General features: G+C 34.3%; 2 protein-coding genes and 1 long non-coding RNA gene across 3 annotated transcripts; all 3 read right to left on the minus strand.

Annotated features, from left to right (window-relative positions):
* Positions 1 to 1,838: 1,838 nt before the first annotated feature.
* On the minus strand, positions 1,839 to 4,482 carry LOC104088709 (uncharacterized). The gene is made up of 3 exons (XR_011408091.1): positions 4,135 to 4,482; positions 2,607 to 2,718; positions 1,839 to 1,907 (listed from the first exon to the last, which is right to left on the minus strand). It is a non-coding gene; the product is annotated as an uncharacterized lncRNA (long non-coding RNA).
* Positions 4,483 to 5,016: 534 nt separating this feature from the next.
* On the minus strand, positions 5,017 to 7,378 carry LOC104088710 (uncharacterized). The gene is made up of 3 exons (XM_009593434.4): positions 6,995 to 7,378; positions 5,861 to 6,402; positions 5,017 to 5,532 (listed from the first exon to the last, which is right to left on the minus strand). The coding sequence occupies exons 1-3, from the start codon at positions 7,268 to 7,270 to the stop codon at positions 5,151 to 5,153; spliced, it is 1,200 nt and encodes a 399-aa protein (XP_009591729.1). The 5' UTR covers positions 7,271 to 7,378; the 3' UTR covers positions 5,017 to 5,150.
* Positions 7,379 to 18,931: 11,553 nt separating this feature from the next.
* On the minus strand, positions 18,932 to 21,949 carry LOC104088711 (plasmodesmata-located protein 4-like). Its single transcript, XM_009593435.4, has 4 exons — positions 21,387 to 21,949; positions 20,449 to 20,752; positions 20,114 to 20,233; positions 18,932 to 19,200 (listed from the first exon to the last, which is right to left on the minus strand). Exons 1-4 carry the CDS (start codon positions 21,858 to 21,860, stop codon positions 19,193 to 19,195), a joined length of 906 nt encoding a protein of 301 aa, XP_009591730.1. The 5' UTR covers positions 21,861 to 21,949; the 3' UTR covers positions 18,932 to 19,192.
* Positions 21,950 to 23,528: the final 1,579 nt, after the last annotated feature.

The raw sequence follows: 23,528 nt of genomic DNA on the forward strand, positions 1-23,528 counted from the left end.
TGAGGAAAACATGTGCAAGAATCACTATGACTGAATATAACTACCAGGAGCAGGAATATAGCCTAAGTATGATTTCTAACATGAAAGGCAGTCAAGTTCTAGTAGACAGGAATGCATATAAACACAAATAAAGGCTATTTGACTTCACAGTCTCCCGGGACGGACCAAGTCTCAATCCCTCATGGCATACATCCACACGACCATCACCTAGCATGGGTACCACCTCCAAACAGTCACATTATACCAAACTCCGGGTTTCATACCCTCAAGACCAGATTTAAAACTGCTACTTACCTCAACATTGTAGAACTCCTACTCCGGAATGCTCTTTCCTCTCGAACGGCCTCCAAATGACCCGAATCTAGCCACAAGAAATAAAATACGATCAATATGAGCTAAAGGATTGAATCTCACAAGGAAAATACCAATTTATAAGCAAAATCCCGAAATTCACTCAAACCCGGTCCCCAGGCCCACGTCTTGAAATCCGACAAAAGTCACAAAACCTAAAAGCCCATTTACTCATGATTCTACCCATACTAAATTCATCAAAATCTGACCTCATTTGGTTCTTCAAATCTCCAAAAACTCTCTCCAAAATCCCAAGCCCTAACCTCTTATTTTACTCCAAAAATCCTACTAATTAGGTGAGAAATTAACGGAAAAATACCATAGCTAATGATAATAGAGCTAAGCAACTTAACTTAGTGAATACCCTTGAATCCCCTTTAGAAATCGCTCTAAAATCTCCAAGGCCCGACTTGAAAATGGTGGAAATGAACAAAAATTCACGAAGTCTTCTATCATTATGTTCTGTCTAGGTTTTTCGCACCTGCGGCTCAAATATGCGCACCTGCGGAGCTGCTTTTGCGCACAATCTCCGCATCCGCAAAAAATCACCTAAGTGCCCATCTCCGCACGTGCGCTCCCTATCCGCTTCTGCGACCTCGCAGGTGCGGAAAAGACCTCGCACCTGCGGCCACTGCCAATCCTCCTCATTTTCGCATCTGCGACTCAGCCTCGTATCAGCGAGCTCGCAGATGCGACCAGTCTTACGCACCTGCGATTCCAGCCCATGTCCTCTATGTCTGCATCTGTGTCTCACCAAGTGCACCAGCGACCTCGCACCTACGGCTCCCCCTCCACAGGTGCGGAAAAACACTAGCAACAACAGTTCAACTGCATTTCCAAATTCCAAACCTCCCGTTAGCCATCCGGAATCACCCCGAGCCTCTCGGGACTTCATCCAAATATACCAACAAGCCATATATTAACATACGAACTTAGTCGAGCCTTTGAATCACTCAAAACAACATCAAAACACCAAATTACCCTCGGATTCAAGCCTAAGAACTTCTAAACTTTCAAATTCCGCAAACGACGCCGAAATCAACCAAACCTCGTCCGAATGACCTCAAATTTTACACACACGTCACAAATGACACCACGAACCTACTTCAACTTCCGGAAATCCATTTCGACCCCGATATCAAATTTTTCACTGCCGACCGAAATCGCTAAGTTTCCAACTTTTGCCAATTCAAGCCTAATTTCACTACAGACCTCCAAATCATATTTCGGATCCAAAATCACCTAAAGAAGTTAATGAAACCATCAGAATTCAAACCCGAGAGCGTTTACACATAAGTCAATATCCGGTTGACTTTTTTAACTAAAGGTTCTAAATAAGAGACTAAGTGTCTCAATTCACTTTGAAACCACTCCGGACCCGAACCAACTAACTCAATATATCATAATATAGCTGAAAAGCACAAAAAAAAAACAGAAATGGGGAAAACATGACTATAACTATCGAAACGACCGGCCGGGTCGTTACACACAATTACCCCTAACTGAAGATTTGCTTACACGATCTGCACTACCTCGACCTCTCCCTCGAGGTATATCTACAAAATATATAAAAAATAAAGAAGGATATGATACAATGCATATCTAATTATATTATTCATCTAAAATTTATTAGCAAACAACAAGTTTTAATCACTTTCTTTCTATGCAAAGTCAATCTGCTAGATATTATTACAAGTAGTTTATGGCTACAATCACGCTCTAGATTATCCATATTTCTATTTAATATTAAAATAAATAAATTATAGGTAAAGTGAATGCTTTCAGTACGGTATACAAAGGATAAAAGTACTGATCGACTAAGTGTACTCTTTACAAATTTGAACAATTTAAAAGATATCAACATATAACTACACTAAGATTACTCCTAATTTGAATTAATTCCCTTAACTTATACAATAAATACAGCGACAACAATTCACAGATCCATCTTTTCACAAGTCAATCATTCCCTTGCCAGTAATTGATCGAACATCTTGTACAAAAAAAAAATTCAACTATATTATTTCTAGTCTTTTGATTGTAATCTAGGCAGAATTATTACAATGATACTTCGATAGATTAAGGAATTTAGAGCTCTGAGAACTTTACGAGGAACCAGACAAACTATTGCAACTCATTTCTATGTAAGCTATCAACGTGCGGCATCTAGTGCAGAAACTGAGTAACATCAATTAGAAGAAATTGCCCAAAACAATGATCTCATAAAACTTCTATTAAACAAGATAAATGATCACCTTTGCAAATCTGAATCTATCTTTTCCAGAACTGATACTATAGCAAAAAAGTTAACCTATTCAACTATCACATGGCAAGACATCTCCATTTCTTTCAAAAGTCCTTTTTAAACTGAAACATAAGGAAGAAAAAGTGTTAGAATCCCAAAAGGATGGCAACTTGTTTTATTCTTTTCTTCAACTAATTTAAAAGCAAAAATTAAATAAGTAAAGGCAAGTCATGGCTACATTACTACTTATTAGTGTTAGGAATGTTAGCATCCATCTTGCGGTGACATAAAACATATCAGGAAGGGATAAAACAAAGCAATACTTTTACAATATCATAACTATAGTCGACAAAGATCCTTAATAATTTAACAACTCTAGTCCATAGAGTGTCTCAAGAAAAATAAGCTAATTTGTTAAGAGTTTATTTTTACAATATCACTATTGTAGTACTCAGAAAGGCCTCGTGAAAATGGATAAGCTAATTTGCTTTCTTCTAACAGATGAGGAGACAAGTAAAATCTGACATCATTAATTTTAAATGGTAAAAAGAATATTTGATCAAGAATTTTTCATACACTCTGAGGTTACAATAATTCTTTAACAATAGTTACTAGTATAATACACAAAGAATCTCATGAATGGATAAGCTAATTTGCTTTCTTCAACCAAGGAGGAGCTAATCAAGTATTAAATCATTAACTACAATGAGTAAAATCAGATGTGATAAAGAATTTTTATATATTCTGATGTTACCAAAATTCTTACGCAATATATATAACTCACAATATCTACACCAATTTTAACAGCATTATAGGGGCATCCAATTATAAAAAGGTGTACTAATTCTCTTAAATAACAACAAACTGAACCTTTCAAATTTTTATAAATTTGATGTCAAAAATTCAAGGCTAAATAGTATCTCAAAATATCATTCCAGGCCTATAGACAAGGTTGGTGAGAAAAATTGGTTTAATTGAAAAGAAAAATTGGTTTAACTGAAATGTAACAATAAATTTAACAAACCCAAACAATTAAACTCAACTGACCTTATGGAACTATTTAACGTCTGCAAATTCTTTAATAACACCAAAGTTAACTAAAGAGAAAAGAGAAAAATTTGATTAACTATTAGCTTACTTTCAGAAAGGAGTAAAAATTGAAATAGGCCTCACGAACAATAGATTGAACAATGCCAACCTGTAACGAAACAACCACAATAATATATATCAAAACACATGCATCTAAACCCTAGAACACACACCACGTAATTCCCAATGGCACAGCCTATCATTCTAAACATCAAATATTCAACAACAGAAGTAATTAGAAAGAAATAGAATGAAAAGAAAAACATATAAAAAATAAATCACTGAACGAATCATTTAGAAATATTCGGATAAGATTGATAGTTGGTGAAGAAAAATATATGGGAGTAACAAAAACAACAAAATTGGTGAAACCAGAATCACCATGATGGCAGAAAAAGATACAGATATAAAAATTAATATGGAGATAGAGAGAGATGAGTTAGGATTACCTCAAGACGGTGGCCGACGATGGTGGAAGAGAAGGGAAAGTGCGGCAATGGTACATGAGCCTTAGACTCATGCCCAATTTGTTGGATTGGAAGCAAGAATCTCACATTGTTGAAGATGAGAGAAAGTGGGCGAGTTTGATAGAGAGAGAGAGAGAATGTGAGTCTGTAAGCAGATTTGTGCCCTAGATAAACTTTAATTTTAAAAAGGAATAGCGACGGAAATAGCTACGGCAATAATTTTGTCGCTAATAATAACTTGGGCAAAATTATTTTTAAGAATCGAGCGACGGAATTTCCGTCGCAATTAACTTTTGGAATGTTTTGATAAGTAAAATAAACGCAGCGACAAAATTTTTGTCGTTAAATCCGTCGCTATATTTTAATATTTTTTGTCGCCCCACTTTTGTCGCTAATTTTGTAGGTAAATAAAGGCGCCAATTTTTAGCGACTAACGTAAATTATTGTCGCTAATCCATCGCTATATTTGGTACTAAATCTTTTGTAGCTTATTTGGCAAAATTCGTCGCTAATCTGTCGTTATTTAGCTACAGAATATGGCTTGTCGCTAAAATCCGTCGCTAAACGTTGTTTTTTTTTGTAGTGGTGCACTTCTTTCAAAGGAATTCTATGACTGCCATGATTCTGCTTGTTACTTGTCCCACAAACAATTCTGAACTCAAATCATATATACTTGACGTCAACCCTTTTTGCATATAGGCTTGACGTTAGTATGAATTTATAAGACGAAAGCAAATTTCAGATAAATACAGAAAAATGACTTCCAGTCCAATAAAATAACTTACATTTGCATAATGCAAATTGCACTTTGCAGAAAGAGTGATAAAGATGCAAAAATCGGCTATTTCCAAAACATAAGAGGAGTAATTAAAAATAGAACAAATTCATTACCAAAAAGATTATAAATAAAATTAGCCCGTAATGGCTGAGACTACTCGAATTTAAACAACTTTTATTATAGTATGTAACACTTTACATGTACTAAAATAAAGTTGTCCTCAAGCTGAATTTGTCTCACTAGACCACTTTTTTCTGCTTCTGTTGCTAGTATTAGGAATCCTACTACTATTCCCATGATTATTATTGTTGCTATTATTACTTGCTCCGCAAACAATTCTGAACTCAATACCATATGCATTTCCAAAGCAAGAAAACAACCCTCCGTCAGAGTTTCGCCGTGAATGTCCTCCGTTTACCACCGCTTGCACCGCCATCTCCTTCCTCCCTTTCTCTATACTTGATGTTAACCCTTTGGCATATGCTTCCTCTGCTGTTAAATCCTCTAATATTGAGCTTTCCCCATCTTCCATTTCCTTTGGTTGTTTGATATGCATTTCTTTTGGTGGCTCTGGTCGTGCTGGCTGCCGTGGTGGTTGGTACCTTGAGTATATAATAAAAGTAAGTAAAAATATTATTTATCTGATAATTTAAATAATCATATAATTAAACATGACATACCCGATTAGCTTAGTGGTTAAATATCATCTTTAAAAATAGTAAGATTATTTTTTCATTTTATAAAAGACAATTTTAGTCCACTGGACTAGTGTAGGACAAAATTTAAATAGTAGCCTCAGAAAAAGGTAATTTGTGCACATGACCCTCATCGCCACCGATTATCAAATTTATATGTGCTTGACCCAAACATAAAAAGTTAATAAAAATTTATGCTCTCAAGAAGTTTGTAGATGAGTTGGTTACACAGTACCTTTTAGCGGCTATCTCAGCTGCAACAATGGAAGCTGATGGACCAATATCGGAACACAATTCTGAGCCATTTACTATAGACCCATTTACCATTGAGCCATTACAAACTGAGCCAGCTTTGTTAGGAAAATCTTCATTGTTAACCTCTGAATACCCTAAACTCAAAGATCTCCATAGTTGGACTTTGTCATTTATTTGCCTTTGTTTCTCATCATCTACTTGATAATTTTCATTAATTTTCTTGTCTAAAATGTCTCGATAATTCAAAGAAGAAGGATTCATAATTTCACTACAAATTAGTGGCATACTTTTCATAGAACTATTAATAAGTGAGACGCCCATGTTGAGAATTCCTTGTGGATTTCCTGATGGCCTTCTAATTTGTAAAGCAACAAATCTTTTGCCATTTGAATTAACAAAAGGGTTGATGAGATTGTTCAAAAGAACATGAACTGTACCAACTAGCACATCCCTAAACCAAGAAACGGTGTAAATCTCAACATGAACTGCAGAAGTTTCTGAATATAGGAACTCATCATTGACCTATAAGATAATAGAATAAAACAAAGTGAGAAGAATGGAGAAAAAATTTTGAGACTTGAAAACATGAACTTTTCTTAAAGAGATATTGCATATATATAATATTTTGGAAAGAAATACAAACAAGTTTTTTCATGATAAAACAAAACCATTTTGGTTCATGAATATAATAGACATGTCCTTTTAATTTAAAACTTGCTAAAAAGAACTAATTAAAATTTATATCTTAATTTAAATTGATCAATTGTTTAAATAAAACAGAAAATACCAAGTCTTTTAACAAATAAAACCATCAAAACTCAAATTTTGCCTATATGAGACAATCCCACTTTATATATATTACAAATAGGGGCGGAGCTAGCTAGATGATAGGGGTTCAATTGAATCTAGAAAATTATGCTGTGCAAACAGGCAAAAAACATAAATTATTGAATCCCTTAAATTAAGAGAATATTATAGTATAATAGTAATAAAATAGGTTCAAATATTGCTTTATGTCACATGTTGACGTTTTTGTTTTTTTTCGAACCCCTTATTTAAATTTCCGACTCCACCACGAATTTAAAATTTAAATAATATCTAACATGCATGGAACCTTGAAGGAGAACTTGTCATTCCATGAGGGGTTGTTGTGTCCTTCATTGTCAATACGTGTGCTTCTTTTTTTGTTCGGGTTAATCCATGTGAGGGCATAAGTACGTAGAGATTTGGATACAGGAGCTAAGTCTTGGGCAGATATGAGGCTAATTTCAATAATGTGGTTATAATTGCTGCTGTTAGGGGCAATATTATTATTATTACTATTAAGTGAAGGTTGATAAGAGAGAGAGGAGGAGTCTGGTGTCGTCGAGATGTTGTTGTTAGGGTCCATTGATATGTTATTGCCGCCGTCCGTGGCGGCGACGACAACAACAACAAGGAGATGGTGGTGGAAATTGGCAGTGGCATCTAGAGAGAATGAGATGGTATAGGTGACAAATTAAGAAGGAATGTGTGTATGTTGTTTTGTTTGAGTTTTGAATGGATGCGAATTTTATGGCGATTTTGAGGGTGTTTGATGTGTTTGGACCATTATTTTTCTCTTCATCGTTTATGGTCAACGTTTGCCCATTAGCCATATCAAATTAAAAACTCTAAGAGAGCGTCTTCTCTTATATTTCTTTTGGGAGAAAATTAAAAATAGTCAAATTTACAAGTGGTAATTGAAAAATAGCTATAATTTCAAAAGTAATCGAAATTTAGCCACTTTGCGTGTAAAGATAAATCTGAACGAAAACAATGTTCAAAATCCGAAAAATATTCCAACATAATATACTGGAGTTCCAGTATAATATACCGGTGCAACATAATATGCTGGAAGTTCATACACAATTGCTCTAATCTCCAGTATATTATGCTGGAACTTTTCGCGTGTTGGAGTTCCAGCATAATATGCTGGAAGTTCATACACAGGTGCACCAATCTCCAGTATATTATGCTGGACCGGTCCGTGTTGCAGCAAAATAGTGGCTATATTTCAATGACTTTACAAACGCTAGCTATTTTTTAATTACCAATCCGAAAATTGGCTAGCCCGTGCTATTTTTACGTTTCTTTTGGGATTGAGGGTTTCAATTATGAATGGCAGGAAGCTTATCAAGTGTGCTAGCTCTCAACATCCAAACTAATGAACCTAAGTTATATTCATAATGTAAATATATTTACCTTATTAGTGAATTTTAATATATGATATACTAGGTTAGTTATCATTTTTACTATATTAACAATAATATTTATCAAGAATTAAACTTATCATTATCTAATAATTAACCTGATGGTGTATATATTTTTATGTTGTAGGTGTATAGAACTTAAACTCCAAACTAATATAGTTTGGTCTTACATCTTGTCACGATCCAAAATCCCTACTCAGGAGTTATGATGGCACCTAATCCCTAAGACTAGGTAAGCCTAACACATAAAGAGTTATTTAACAGATTTATACGAATCAACCATTTAACATGAACCAGAAATTTCTAGACAAAGCCAACAACCATCAATAGATATACAATATCCCAAAATCGGTTGTATAAGTCATAAGCTCTACTTAGTTCGCTAGAAAATCTCTAGGTACAACAGTTCCAGAATAGAAATAAACAGTACAAAGTAAAATTTTAGAAGGTGACTCTGAGGCTTGCGAACGCGATGACAGATATACCTTGAAGTCTCCGCCGCAACTCACAATCAGCTAATTAATGACCAGCGCGCTCCGAAGTACCTGGATCTCCACAAAAATGTGCAAAAAGCGTAGCATGAGTACACCACAATGGTACCTAATAAGTATTTGGACTAATTTCGGTGGAGTAGTGACGAGGAACAATCAAGACACCTACTAGACATAATAACCTGTACAAGTACGAATATGAAACTAACAAGGAATAATATCAATATAAAGTTAAGCATGGTAAGAATAACAAAATAATACTTGCAATAGAAAACTAGAAGCAATAATTAGCAACCAGGAACAATAGGTAATCACGCCGAAAAGTAAGCAGAATACAGTTAAAGTCCGATAAAATCAAGTAAGGGAAAACATGTAATAACCTAATAGAACAACCGCTTTCACACAAGGTTTGTATAAGAATTTTTCCAAGGTACCATACCTCATAATCATAATTACGGGTCCCAAATCACGAACCCTAATCACTTGACATCTTGTGCCTACATTACAAATCACATCCGCACGGATAACTCACGTGCCAATACTATTAATACCTCATATCTGCACGGACAACTCACATACTAAGAGGGTGACAATAACTCATATCCGCACGGACAACTCACGTGCCAATAGTAGCAATATCTCATATCCGCACGGACAACTCACGTGCCAATAGTATAACTCACGCACAGAAGGCAGACATACAAGAATACATGTAAATGATCAATAAACATCAGGGTTCATCTTCTTAGACTGATATGAGTGACTAATTACGGTGTATTCTTCTGCAAGTGTTCTACCACAGCTCGAGTCAACAAGCAAGACCAGAGAGAACGAATGGCACATAGGAAACAACACAACAAAACCGTAATATGCATGACTCACACAAGGTAGGCACACCACCACAGAAATATCATCAATAACAATGCCCCCAGGCCATCACATATCATTACAAATCATCCCCGACATAGCCCCTCTTGTCTTGCCGCGTGTGCAACAATAAAGTAAATGCCCGTCTTGTCTCTCCACACGCGCATAATAATATTCTCACCTTGTCTCGCCACATGCGCAATCCCACATATATAGCCCACCTTGTCACGCCACATGTCCAAATATCAATAATAAAAATAGCACGAACAACCCACGTGCAAATACCCCTACAATCCTCTCAACATTACCGCATGTGCCAAAAACATAAAACAATATAACAACTTGCCCCACATGTGCCCATATGCCACCATATTTCCTTAAAAATAATTTCAATACCACAGTCATACATAGCCTTCGTCTTAACTACACTGAGTACAACAACAACAAAAATAACCCAGGAGTACGACAAGTAAATCAATAAAAGAATTACAAAAGCACAATGAAATGGAAGAACGAGCTCACAATGAAAGACATAACAAGTAATAATGGCTTCAAATAAGAATAACTCAACAATAAGAGAGATAATGTGTATCAACGATATCAAATAAGAACGATTCAATAGTAGGATAGATAACATGTAACAATGATTTCAAATAAGAATAACTCAACAATAAGAGAGGCAACATGTAACAATGATTTCAAATAAGGATAAATCACAATGGAAGAGATTACATGTAATAAAAGAGGCAACAACTCCAATTAAAACATATAAGAGTATATTTGGCAACAAAGGGTAGAACATGAACCAATCAACTTCAAATAAGGCATGTAATGGTAAATTTAGCAATGGAGGATATAACATGATAACGCAACTTCATTTTAATGTGCTTAAGAAACCTAAGAGTCTAAAACGGTCAAATTTTTATATATAAGCCGTGTACACACCCGTCACCTCATGTATACATCTTTCACGTAGTTCAAATAGTGCAAACAACCCAATTCCTATGGGGTAATTCCCCCACACAACGTTAAGCAAGATACTTACCTCAAAAGCCCTCAATCAATACTCTAAAATAGCTTTTTCTTTTATAATTCACCTCCGCTCAACTCAAATCTAACCAAAATTGACTTAATAACATCAAATAATGCAAGAGAAATCAATTCCAATAAATAAAGCTATGATCTTTACACAATTTCTTAAAAGTCAACTCCGGGCCCGTCTGGTCAAAACTCGGGTCCAAGGGTAGATTTCGACTACCCATAACTTCATGAGTCTACATATATGTTTTATTTCTAAATCCGAGTCCAATTCGACCCTCAAACCGCAAATTTTTATTTTTCAAAATATAGACAAAGTTTCTCAAAATTTCCCTTTAATTTTCATAATTTTGATGTTAAATCTCATATATAATCATGTAAAATAGTTGAAAATTGATCAAAATCACTTACCCAATGATTGTAGATGAATATTCCTTTTTCAAATCGCCTCCTATCGAGTATAGGGTTCAAAATATGAAAAAATGAGCTAAAATACTAAAATTCCAACTTTTAACCCAGCTGAAGATATCGCATTTGCGACCAAAAGTTCGCAATTACGGATGTTCGCAATTGCGACCACATGTTCGCAATTGCGACCAGGGTTCGAAATTGCAACAAAAAGTTCTCAATTGCGAAGTACTAGTACCAACAATCCCAAACTTCACCGAAATAATCCGAAACCACCTCGAAACTCATCCGGAACCTCCCGGACATAAACCATATATGAATTTAAATCATAAAACATGCTACGTACCTACTCGCTCAATCAAAACACTGAAAAGAGGCCGTCTTGATCTGATATTAATGATGGTCAAACTCCAAATTTCTGAACTTAACTAGCCTCTCAACCAATGATCCAAAACACACCCAAGCCCCTAGGGACCCCGTCAAATTATACCAACAAGTCCCAAAATATAACGAACTTACTCGAGGCCTCAAATCCCGAAACATAATATCAAAATCACGAATCACACCTCAATTCAAGCTTAATGGACTATTAATTTTCAACATCTACAACTCGCGCCAAATCATATCAAATTAACCCGGAATGACGTCAAATTTTGCATTCAAGTCCCAAATAACACAACAGAGCTATTCCAACTCTCGAAATCATAATCCGAACCCGATATTAACAAAGTTAACTCCTAGTCAAACCTCTCAACCTTCCAAACGTTCAACTTTTTAACTTTCGCCAAAATGCAACAAATCAACCTAAGAACCTCCAACATCAAATCTGTGATGTTTGGCTAAAAATCCATATTTTGCATGTAATTTTTCTTGCATTATACCTTGATCTAGTTAATTTTTGTGTGAATATTTGTGACTCGGGCTTAATAATATTATTTATATGTGTAGGAGTCAATTGAAAGTGATTTGGGGAGTTTGCATGCAAATTGACGTCAAAAAAGAAAGAATTTGGAGGAAGTATAAGTTTGGTGCCCAGGTTGGCTTTAGGCACTAAACAAAATGCCAATGACAGAAGACCAAAACGTTTGTTGTCCAGGTTGGTTCAAGGCTCCAAGAGAGACGCCAAAGGGCGGATTTTGTCCTAATTCGGGTGGGACTTGGAGATTTCAAACCTACACGTCCCCAACATGTATAAAAGGGGTTCTAAACCTCTTTTTGAGGGTAGCTAACATGCTTTGGACCATGGGAGAGCATGGAGCCATAGTGGAGGCTGAAATTCATCAGATTCCATCTTTCTTTCATTAAACTTAGTAATCTTTACGTTGCTTTGGATGAATTGTTGTTTTGCTACCATGTCTATGTGGAGCTAAACTTTGCGTTTTAGGGTTGTGGTTGTCATGAATATTGAAATTTATTAATTACATTACCGTTAACTCGAGTTAGTTGTTGGTTGTTTCTCTAATTATGTGCATAATTTCTTAATTGTTTGGCTAGCAGTTGAGTTCTATTTACTATCTATGTGATGCTTGGAAAAGCGATGTTTAGATTAGAGTAGAATTAAAGAGAGCTTATTTCTGAATCCATGGCTCGGAGAAAGATTTCGCTGTTAGGATAGGAATATACGTAACAGTCTTGCTTAGTTGAATACCGTATTATATTCATTCATGATAGATTCAATACTATAGGAATATATAGTTGATATATTATGGATATACATACAGTATTGTGGGAACATGCTATTTATATAAATGATCTGATCAACTAGCAACCATAGATAATTCGAATTAGCATGTGTAATTACGAACTCAATAGGATTGATAAACCGACAACAACCCTGGAATCTATATCTCCCTTGGTTATGTATTTAAATTTTGCAATAGTAGTTGTAATAGAAAAACCAAACTTTTGATTATCTTGGACAGTAAATTGATTTTAGTTTGCTTATTTAACGATTAATCTAAATCTCTATGGGTTCGACATCCAACTTTCGAGTCACTTTATTATTTGACGGCCTCGTATACTTGCGTGTACTTGGAGAACCAAGAAGTTTTTAGCGCCGTTGCTGGGGACTTAGTTATTGATTGTTTATCTAAGTTTAGCTTTTAGTTGATTTTTGTTCAAGTTTTTAATTTTTTTATTTAGTTAGTATTTTTTTAAAACTTATTTTCACATGGCATCTTGGAATGAAAATTGTTCGAATGATGGTTATTCTTACTATGATGATCCTTATCCATATTGTGGAGGACCCCACGGGTGGAAAAAATGTCAAAATATTCCCGAGAGCGAGTTCGGTACACCATCTCAATCTTATGAGTGGAATATTTGTAATATGTATGGTGGTCAAGGTGTCCATTGGGATGACTGTCCTAATTCTTTTTATCCTTCTTCGAGCCATTTTTGTGATGTTTCTAATAACTTTTGAGAGTTTGATAGGAATAAAGTAGAGAATGTGGAATATGATGCTCAAACTACGGATTTATTGAGGCAAATAATGGAGCAAACTCAAATCTTGATGGAGCAAACTCATGAACGTCGAAAAGAGATGGAAAATCTCAAGGCCACAATGAAGAGAATGAAGGACAATGTAGAAGAATGGGTTGAAACATTCGATGATCAACAAGTTGCAGCCTTAGTTGATAGTCAGGAAGAGCTTAAAATTGGAGAAGAGAGTGAGTTCCAGCAAGAGAAATTTTTGAAGAAGTGGAGATTTTGAGCCAAACTTGGCTAATGGAACAAGCTGAACAATTAGGCTCAACGTGAGAAAATTACAGATAGGATGAAAGACTTAATAGAAGGAAGAGCTGAACTGGGAGAAGAGATCGAAAAATTTGGCATTCCTATTCATGACTTGGGAGCTCAATTGAATGCAAAGGTTGATGTGTCTAATGACCAACAAAATAGTTCTGAGATGTGTGAAGCTGAAAAGGAGCTTATATGCCAAATTGAGGAGCTAAAAGTGGAGAGTCAATCATTCGACCATACTTTTATTGATGATGTCCATGTTGAGGAAAGCACACTAGAGTCCTGTGAGGAAGTAGATAATGTTATATTTGAAGACTCTAGTGTGTGTACATATGAGGATGTAAATAGTGATGCAGATTTAGAGTTGGAGCGTATTGGTCCTCATTCCATGCATTTTTCGACATTGTGTTTGGATGATATGGGAATTGAGTCATTCCAGCCTTTGGAGGAGCCAACGAACGAGGAACAAGGTGCGTACATTCTGAAATTTATTGTGCCAGGGAAAAAGAATTACATACCTCATCTAAAGGCCAAGAAATATAGAATGTAAAATTGGTTACTTGGCCCAATTATATTCGTCCCACCACCCCGCGAGCATAGCAAAAAGCTTGAAGCCAAATTGGGGGCTCAATTCATAAGTTCGAGGTGGAGGTAAAAAATGGTTCAAGTCGTGCCGCGACGTTAAATCAAGCGCTTGTTGGGAGGCAACCCAGCTTTATTGCTTTTTTATTTTATTTTATTTATTTTATTTTATTTTATATTATTTTTGTAGTGTTGTTTTATTTTGTAGGATTACAAGCATAGGAAGCAAAGCCATTGGAAGAGTGTAAAAACAAGCTAAATGGTTGGAACTAAGTATGGGGTGCCCGCACAAAGGACCATGCTTGAGAGAAGTCTGAATACCCTGTGAGCCGTTATTGCTTCGGCCGTTGGTCTTTCGGGGAGTTTCTTGTCCACCCTTGTTATTTTTTTTATTTGTGCATTGGGGACACTGCACTCTTATAAGTGTGGGGTGGAGGAATTTCTCTGGATAATTAGTAGTAGTATGTTAGTAAAAATGTTAACTTCTTATTTTGATTTTAGCTTCTTATTTTTGTTTTTGTAGTTGTGTAGTATTTTAGTAGCTTAAATTTTTTGTTTTTTTAAAATAAAGAAAAATAGAAAAAAGTAAAAAAAAAGGACTTTTCCCGACGATGGATCTCCTAGACAGTTTTCATGAGGGATTAGAGTCTAAACAAAAAATTTCAAAAATATGTCTTTTAGTTTCCTTTAAGTAGTAATAATCACCCGTGATTTTTCTTTGTGCCTCGATTCTTTTTTATGAGATGTAGTTTGAACCGGATAGTAGTTTTTTTATTTTATTTTCTTAGAGTAGGACTTAGGAAAAAATAGAGGAAGGAAGATGAGATTCATAGGCGCCCTTAACTTGTTTGATAGTAACTTCTAGTATCTTCCCTATATTTTGAAATTGATCATGATGCCGTTATAAATTGAATTGCATGTATCGTGACGCCTATGTCTCGTATTCTTGACTTATGTTCACTTTGTGTTTAATGCTTAATATCTTGTAAATCTGTGAATACTTGCATTAGTTTGAGAGTCGGAATGAGACCATCCTTAGTGAGTCATGTGCCATGTGCCATGTGTGAAGTAAGAACTTTGTGTAGTCCATGTCATTGTACTTGGGGTCTAGAACTTACCCGGTATGTGACTCAAAGCGAAATTTTAGGTGAGACTCGGTTTGAAAAATGATTTTAGGCTGTCTTTGTTCTTTTTAAGCTTAAATGCTAATCACAAATAAAATATAACCCTACTTAACCATTTTGAACCTATAAACTTTTATTTGGCACCCACATTACAAGCCTATATCATTTTTTGTTCTTAATTGATATTGTTTTGATCATTTTACCTCTTAAAGCACTTTAATTGTGAAATGAGTGCTAAAAGAAGGAGAGAATTTGGGTGGCTTTAGAGTGTAATCAATGAAAGAAAGAAAGATGCACTTGTTTTGTAAAAGAATACACCACTACCAAAATTTGTAAAGAAAAAAAAATCTAAAAAAAGAGAAGAAAAAATATAGATGAATAAATTGACATCTTGTTCTTGCTAGTGGGCATAAATTAAAGTAGTGCCTAAAGAAAGAAGAAATATTGTTAGGGGTAATTTTAGTTGTGAAATTGCTGTTGGGATTGAAGAATATGCGCTTAAAGTTAATTATGTGATATGTTAAAGTACTTAAGAGGGTTAGCCACTATTCATAAATATATCCTACCCATCTCTTTGCCCACATTACAACCATAAAAAAGTTCTAATTGATTTTAGATCGAGCGAGCCTACATTAGTAGAGATTTACATTAAGGGCAAGCCTATGGTACCAATTATATGCATGTGACTTCTTTTGTGAGAGTGAGCGATTTTCTTTGATATATATGAGTCCTTGAAATATATTTGAGAATTTGATTTGAATGTGTGGATTCAACTTACTCTTTTGTTCTTGTTGTGAGGTCACATGGTTTCACGAAGGATATGTCATGTTATTAGACTTCTATATGATGTTGGGTGTTCAGCCATGAGTGCATTGTGATACTGAGTCGATTTTAGAGGCTGGGATTGTTATAAGCATGTCGTCTTTATTGTGAATATTTTTGAAAAATGGCATAAGAAAAGAAAAGTGTAAGTGATTGCATATGCTACAGTTTAATTGTTGCTATCAACCATGGTCATTGGTATAGTGTGTTTCAAATGTGTAATTATAAAGTGCTCAAAGATAGAGTGAATTGTTGGTTTCTTGAGGACGAGCGAGAACTTAAGTATGGGGTGGTGATGTTTGATTTTTTGGCTAAAAATTCATATTTTTGCATGTAATTTGCCTTGCATTATACCTCGATCTAGTTAATTTTTGTGTGAATATTTGTGACTCGAACTTAATAATATTATTTATATGTGTATGAGTCAATTGGAAGTGATTTGGGAAGTTTGCATGCAAATTGACGTCAAAAAGGGAAGAATTTGGAGGAAGTCTAAGTTTGGTGCCCAGGTTGGTGCTAGGCACCGACCAAAACGTCAATGACAAAAGACCAAAAAGTCTGTTGTCCATATTGGTGCCAAGCTCCAAGCGAAACGCCAAAGGGCGAATTTTGTCCTAATTCGGCTGGGACTTAAAGATTTCAAACCTACACGTCCCCAACATGTATAAAAGGGGTTCTAAACCTCTTTTTTTTGTGGGGGGGGGGGGGGGAGGGATAATATACTTTGGACCACGGGAGAGACGGAGTCGCCGTGGAGGCCGGAATTCATTAGATTCCATCTTTCTTCCATCAAACTTAGTAATCTTTACGTTTCTTTGGATGAATTATTATTTTGCTACCATGTCTATGTGAAACTAAATTTCGCGTTCTAGGGTTGTTGTTGTCATGAATATTGAAGTTTATTAATTACATTACTGTTAACTCGAGTTATCGTTGTTGGTTGTTTCTCTAATTCTGTTCATAATTGCTTAATTGTTTGGCTAGCAGTTGAGTTCTATTTACTATCTATGTGATGCTTGGGAAAACGATGTTTAGATTAGAGTAGAATTAAAGAGAGCTTGTTTCTGAACCCGTGGCTCGGAGAAAGATTTCACGGTTAGGATAGGAATATACGTAACAGTCTTGCTTAGTTGAATACCGTATTATATTCGTTCATGATAGATTCAATACCATAGGAATATAAGGTTGATATATTATGGATAGACGGATAGTATTGTGGGAACATGCTATTTATATAAATGTTTCGGTCAACTAGCAACCATAGATAATTCAGATTAGCATGTGTAATTACGAACTCAATATGATTGATAAACCAACCACAACCGTGTAATCTATATCTCCCTTGGTTACGTGTTTAAATTTTGCAATAGTAGTTGTAAAAGAAAACCCAAACTTTTGATTATATTGGACAGTAAATTGATTTTAGTTTGCTTAGTTAACGATTAATCTAAGTCTCTGTGGGTTCGACATCCGATTTTTGAGTCACTTTATTACTTGACGGCCACGTATACTTGCGTGTACTTGGGGAACCAACAATCCGGCATACGTCTAAGTCCAAAATCACCATACGAAACTATTAGAATCATCAAAATACCATTACGGAGTCGTCTACACAAAAGTCAAACTCTTGCTACATAAGTTTCTAAAACAAGAATCATTCTTCCAAATCAAACCCGAATCAACCAAAAATCGAATCTGGCCACACACGCAAGTCATAATACACAATACAAGACTACTCGAGATCTTAAGCCACCAAACGGAATGCTAATTCTCAAAACAATCGGTCGGGTCGTTACACATCTATAATATGTTGGTGTTCGCACAACTTTAATTTGGATTTTGAAAACTTTAGTAAAAAGATATTCAGAAAAGTTCTAGATCAACAGTGTGGAGTATGATGATCTTATTATTATTATTTATTTATTTTGCGTGTACTTTGATGTTTTTCCTCTTTCAGTTGAGGAACAACGAAGCATATAAATAGTAATTAAGTGACTATAATATCTTAATATGCCAATTATTGGGAAATGGAGAACAAAGAGAGCTAGGTAGATATTTTAATAAGTTTTTGTTGTTTCTAAAACCAAATTGAGTGGATTTGAAATAATGTGAGTACTACTCTAATAATGTGGTACCGTATGGTCAAAAGTGTGTGTATGGATCGGGTTGGTTCGATTTTTATCAAAATCAAACCAACTATATCGGTTTGGATTAGTTCGGTTTTGTCGGGTTTTTCGAATTTTCGTTTTTTTGTTACATGAATATTATTCCAATCTTACTTTGTTAAAGTTATAGATAAAGTTTTGATAAATGAATATATGTTTAGTAAATATTGAAAAAATTGACAAACATATGATCTATTAAAATATTCTAATGGGAGAATTTTTTTAATAACACATGATAGTTGTTTTCTTAATCGTCTAACAATAATTTTCGTTAATGTACGCTTTCAAGGTTAACATATAAGAGGATCCCAAATATTTCAATATTTTTTAAAGAAAATTCAATATAAAGTCTTAAAAATATAAATAAAAATTATATATTTATATGTCGGTTTGGTTCGGATTTTTTTACTCAATACCAAACCAAGTCAAACCAAACCCAGTCAGATTTTTTAATCGATTTGGTTTAATTTTTCGGTTTGATGCGGTTTTCTGGTTCGGTTTGAACACCCCTAGTCAAAATATATAAAGACAGAGAAAGAGAGATACACCTACGAGAGAATAAAAAAGAGAACAAAAGGAAAAATCAAAATTTAAAAATAGCACTATATTCATTTATTATATCAAATTAGTTAAGTCATTTCACATCTAAAAGAAAGAAGAAATTAAATAATGAATTTTACTTAAAAGATAAGGAATGAGGGAGAAGTAGCACATTTATTTACTGAGTAAATTTAAACCCACTAAATCAGTCTCGTATCTTGTGGGTTTCCCCTTTGATTTCACTTCCTTCCATTTTGCTGGACCAGTTTGAAGTCCAAACCTACTAAGCTACTCTCCATCTTTTACCAATCTGTGGCAAAGTAAACATCATTAAAGTTATATACATAGTGTTAAGATATTTTATAATATCAGCACAATTTAATTAACTAGTTATAATAGGATATCACTCTATTTTGCATATTATATAATTACATTAGTAGGTTATTTTGTTATAAAAAGTGACATGTTATAGGCCAACTTAATTTAATAGCGTAAAAGATCATCTACAATGCCAGTGCAATAATTTAAAAATCAACGATATATTCTATTATTTAATTAATGAGTGAAAGTAGACGTGTAAATAAGATTATAAGAGTACATCAACAAGAACGTCAAGTTAGTTAGGTTTAAAAAAATTTCTTCATACATCCAGAATAAATCAGTAACTTGCGGTGGAAAAACACCACCATATAATATTGGTGAAAATTTGGGGAAGTTTTTGTTGTAAGTTATCCAACCACAAATATTCCACAAGAAAAATTAATATTAAAATCCACTATTGAGGAAAACGACTATAATTCGGGTTAATGTGTAGATTATAAGTTCTTGAAATAGCTAGCATATCAAACAGGGAAATTAAAGGAAAGAAGAAGAATTCAGTTGAGTAAATGAAATGTTACACTTGCAACTTTGAGATAGTAAATTAGAACTCTAGTTGCACAAATCATTTGTTTTTCAATTGAATTTAACTTATATATAGTAATTTGTGCAAAAAACTTTTACATTATCAACGTAATTTAATATGTCACACCAAGTTGTTTGTTTTATTTTCGAGGTTACCTGTCTTACTGTAATGGACAATACTATTAGTTATTACTTAGTTTTCTAAGAATATGATAGTGTAAATATTTATATATTAGTGTATGTATAAGCATACCATCATATACAACTTTCTAACTAAAACAATGAAAAAAGAACATTAGCAAGAAAAATTTAAGGCTTACCATCATCCTTCTTGCCCCAAGACTTCATAAAGTAATAAACTACACCTAACAAAATGGTAGCCACTATTCCTCCAGCTACAATTGCTACCAATTTCTGTGAACCATTTCCAGATCCTTTCCCTGTCAAGAAAATTATATGCACAAAATGATCAACCAAAAAAAAATCTATTAATTGATCCATGTATATTGTCGGAGGTAACAATAAGATATCTCTTTCCAAAGAAGGCTTTTACGTTCAAAGGCGGAGCCATGATTTGAAGCTTATGAGTTTAGGATTTTTTTTATTTTAAGTTACCATATTCTAAATTAACAAGATTTTTTATTAGACAATTTACCTTCATCTAGGTAGCTAGAAATCTTATGTTTACCATAGCTATAGCTCAAATAACATCCATCCAAATACACTTGTGCAGTTATCGAATATGCACATTGATCATGAACAATCTGCACTGCTTTGTTCATACATCCACCACAATCACAAGCTCCTAAATTCCCAACACATTGTGCTATGACATGAACTTTCCCATAACTTAAGTCACAAAATCCATTTCCACTCATTCCACAGCTCTCAACTTCAGCAAATGCATAGCCCATCTCCTCCTCGAATCTACTCGATTTTGCTTTTTTCCTGCTGCAAACCTAGAGGTAGCAAAATTAACTTAGTTTTTAGTAATTTATCTAAGTTTAAACGAGTTGGGTTATAATCTGTTTGTTGACATAACCAATGGGTTTAACTCAAAATAATCTACCAAATTATTGAGTCAAAATGGGGTGTAAACCCACGGATTAAAATACAACCCAAACACAAAGATAGAAAATGAAATTTTGGAGATAAAAATTTATGTAGATGGGAAGAATAATTTAAACTAGTTTCTCTTTTTTTTTTTTTTCAAAAGCAAAATAGAAAGGAAAGGAGGTTAGCTCATGTTGAACGAGTTGGATTATGACTCGTTATTTGACCTATCTTGACCCAACATATCTTCACCTAAGCTAACTTTGCGCAAGCTGGGTGGGGACATTTGAACAAATAGCCTTTTTGGAGGCAACTATTTAAATTTTGTCCCCGTTAGTCCCATGGACTAAATTTATCTACAAATTTGCTTTTAAAGGCAAAATTTAGTCCACGGGCTACGAGGATAAAATTTAAAGTGTAGCCTAAGAAAAGGCAATACGTGTTATTTTCTCAATAGGATCATAACTGTTTACTGATTTAATCCGTTTTGACCCGCGCAAAATTTGAACCAACTCACTCATTTATCATCTTTATGTATACCTTATGAAGCATCAATAGTTTAGAAACCTCCCTCTCTTCCTCTGCCTTGTAATCCAAATAGCAACCAGAAAGTTGAACTCTAGCAGGTATTCTTTCTCCACAAAAATTACGTGAAATATCAACAAGTTTATTAGTACAAGTATGACATTGATCATGGTTAAGGTCATTTCTGCACTGAAATAATCCCAAAATGGTTATTCTATCATCCCCTGCATAAGTCTCAAAAAACTTGGATTCTGAGGACTTATCAAGAAATTCTTGGAAAAGAGATGAAACAATAGATAACTTTGATAATGAGCTAGAAATTGCAAGATCATTTTGGAATGTTTGATTTGCAGTACAAGTTGTGAAAACTAAGTGATGTAAGTCTATGGTATTGGTGTTAGCAGTTAATAACATCAAGCTAAACAAGAAAATTTTCAGAAGGAACTGATTGTGAAGGTAAGCTAAGGGAGTTGAAGATGAACATCCCATTTGGTAAATATTGAATAATGATTGCTATCAGAAAACCATTAACCAGAACTGTTCAATATGTAGAGAAATACTACGGTGTAAAATACAGCACACTAAGATTGAAATTTGTGTTGTTTTTCTTATAGAAGTTTTCTTCTTTTTACTTTGTCGTGCCTAATCCTATCTAACTTTTTGGCTTGTTTGGAGTAAATATGCTGCAAGTACAGCATAATAGAAGTTCTGTTAGGAACTCATTTTCTATGTTAGGTTTGACTAGCTAGTTTAAGGTCTATTTCCAGGAGTCTTTCACTATACCATTTTCAGTAGAATATTTGGATTTAACTTATATACAATATAAGTATTCTTTTTCGTGTATAATTTAATATGTGATTACAGGTTAGTTACTATTATTTTATTTGATTATTAATTAGTTCTTATCATAAAAATTTATCTATAATTATCTCATAAATGATATGATGATATAAATATTTTTTCAATGTCATCTCATAGAACTTAAAATCATCCCTATTTGGTAGATTTTAGTCCTTTCATTATGTAATAGATCTTGACTTGAAGAAATTCCGGAGCGCTTTCACTATAAATGGATCATATGTGGTGGGAATCTAATTTTCTTGAGCCGAGGTCTATCCGAAACAGCCTTTCCATCTTCTCAATGTAGGGGTAAGGTCAACGTACACACTACCTTCCCCAAATTCCAAATGTAAGATTACACTGAATTTGTTATTGTTGTATGCGGGAGAAATCTGATTTAGTCTAATGTTCTCAAGAAAGGACATACCGTACTAGTCCCCCTCATGAAATAATACTATAGTGTATTGGTTTAAAACAAGAAGAATTAACCCATATAGCCGCTCACCTAATTTCTTAAACTATAAATAGCCGGTGAATATATAATATATGTACAATTCATGTATAATATTCGTATAATCAATGTATAATGTATGTATACCGATTAGAAAAAGTAAACATTGAATCTGGCCGGCTATTTGAGTAACATTCCTTTTAAACAACTGGACTTAGAGATGGGCCTGTGAGACCCATTTAACTAGCCCATGAACTTGTTGGGCCATATATTAAGTTTATTATCCAAAAAGGGGATGTAGGATCATAACCATCTTATATTTCAATAAGCATTTAAACCAGCGTAATCAGGAAATAGATCTTTGGACAAATGGCCGGTATACATAAATTATATAGAAATTACACACGGTTATACATATATATTTATGAATATTTCGGTTATTATTAGTTTCATCGGTTAAGTGAGTAGCTATTTAGGTTAATTCTTCATAATAGTAGCTATTTAGGTTAATTCTTCATAATAGAATCTCTGGAAGGTCTCGCTGGCATTAGCTGAACCTTGAATTTATTATCCCCCAATTTATCTTGAATTTTTAAACATTTCTACCCTAGCCCCACCCGAAAAGAATAAAAAGATGGATAAGATGACTTCTGCTTCTAACCATGAAGGAAAAATTAAAAAGATGGATAGGAATTAAGATGACTAAGTAGTATTAATTAGTGAAAGGTAGGACATCTCTAGAATCAGTGAGTTCCATTTTTTTTTAAAAACACTAGTCTAATGCTTTTCTAAGGTGTCCCAAAAGCACCACAATCATTTTTTCTTGACTACATCACCTAACATATAAAGGAAAAACGACAAAGAAA

Source organism: Nicotiana tomentosiformis, chromosome 5 (genome assembly GCF_000390325.3).
Source record: "Nicotiana tomentosiformis chromosome 5, ASM39032v3, whole genome shotgun sequence".
In the NCBI taxonomy this organism is placed as follows: Eukaryota; Viridiplantae; Streptophyta; class Magnoliopsida; order Solanales; family Solanaceae; genus Nicotiana; species Nicotiana tomentosiformis.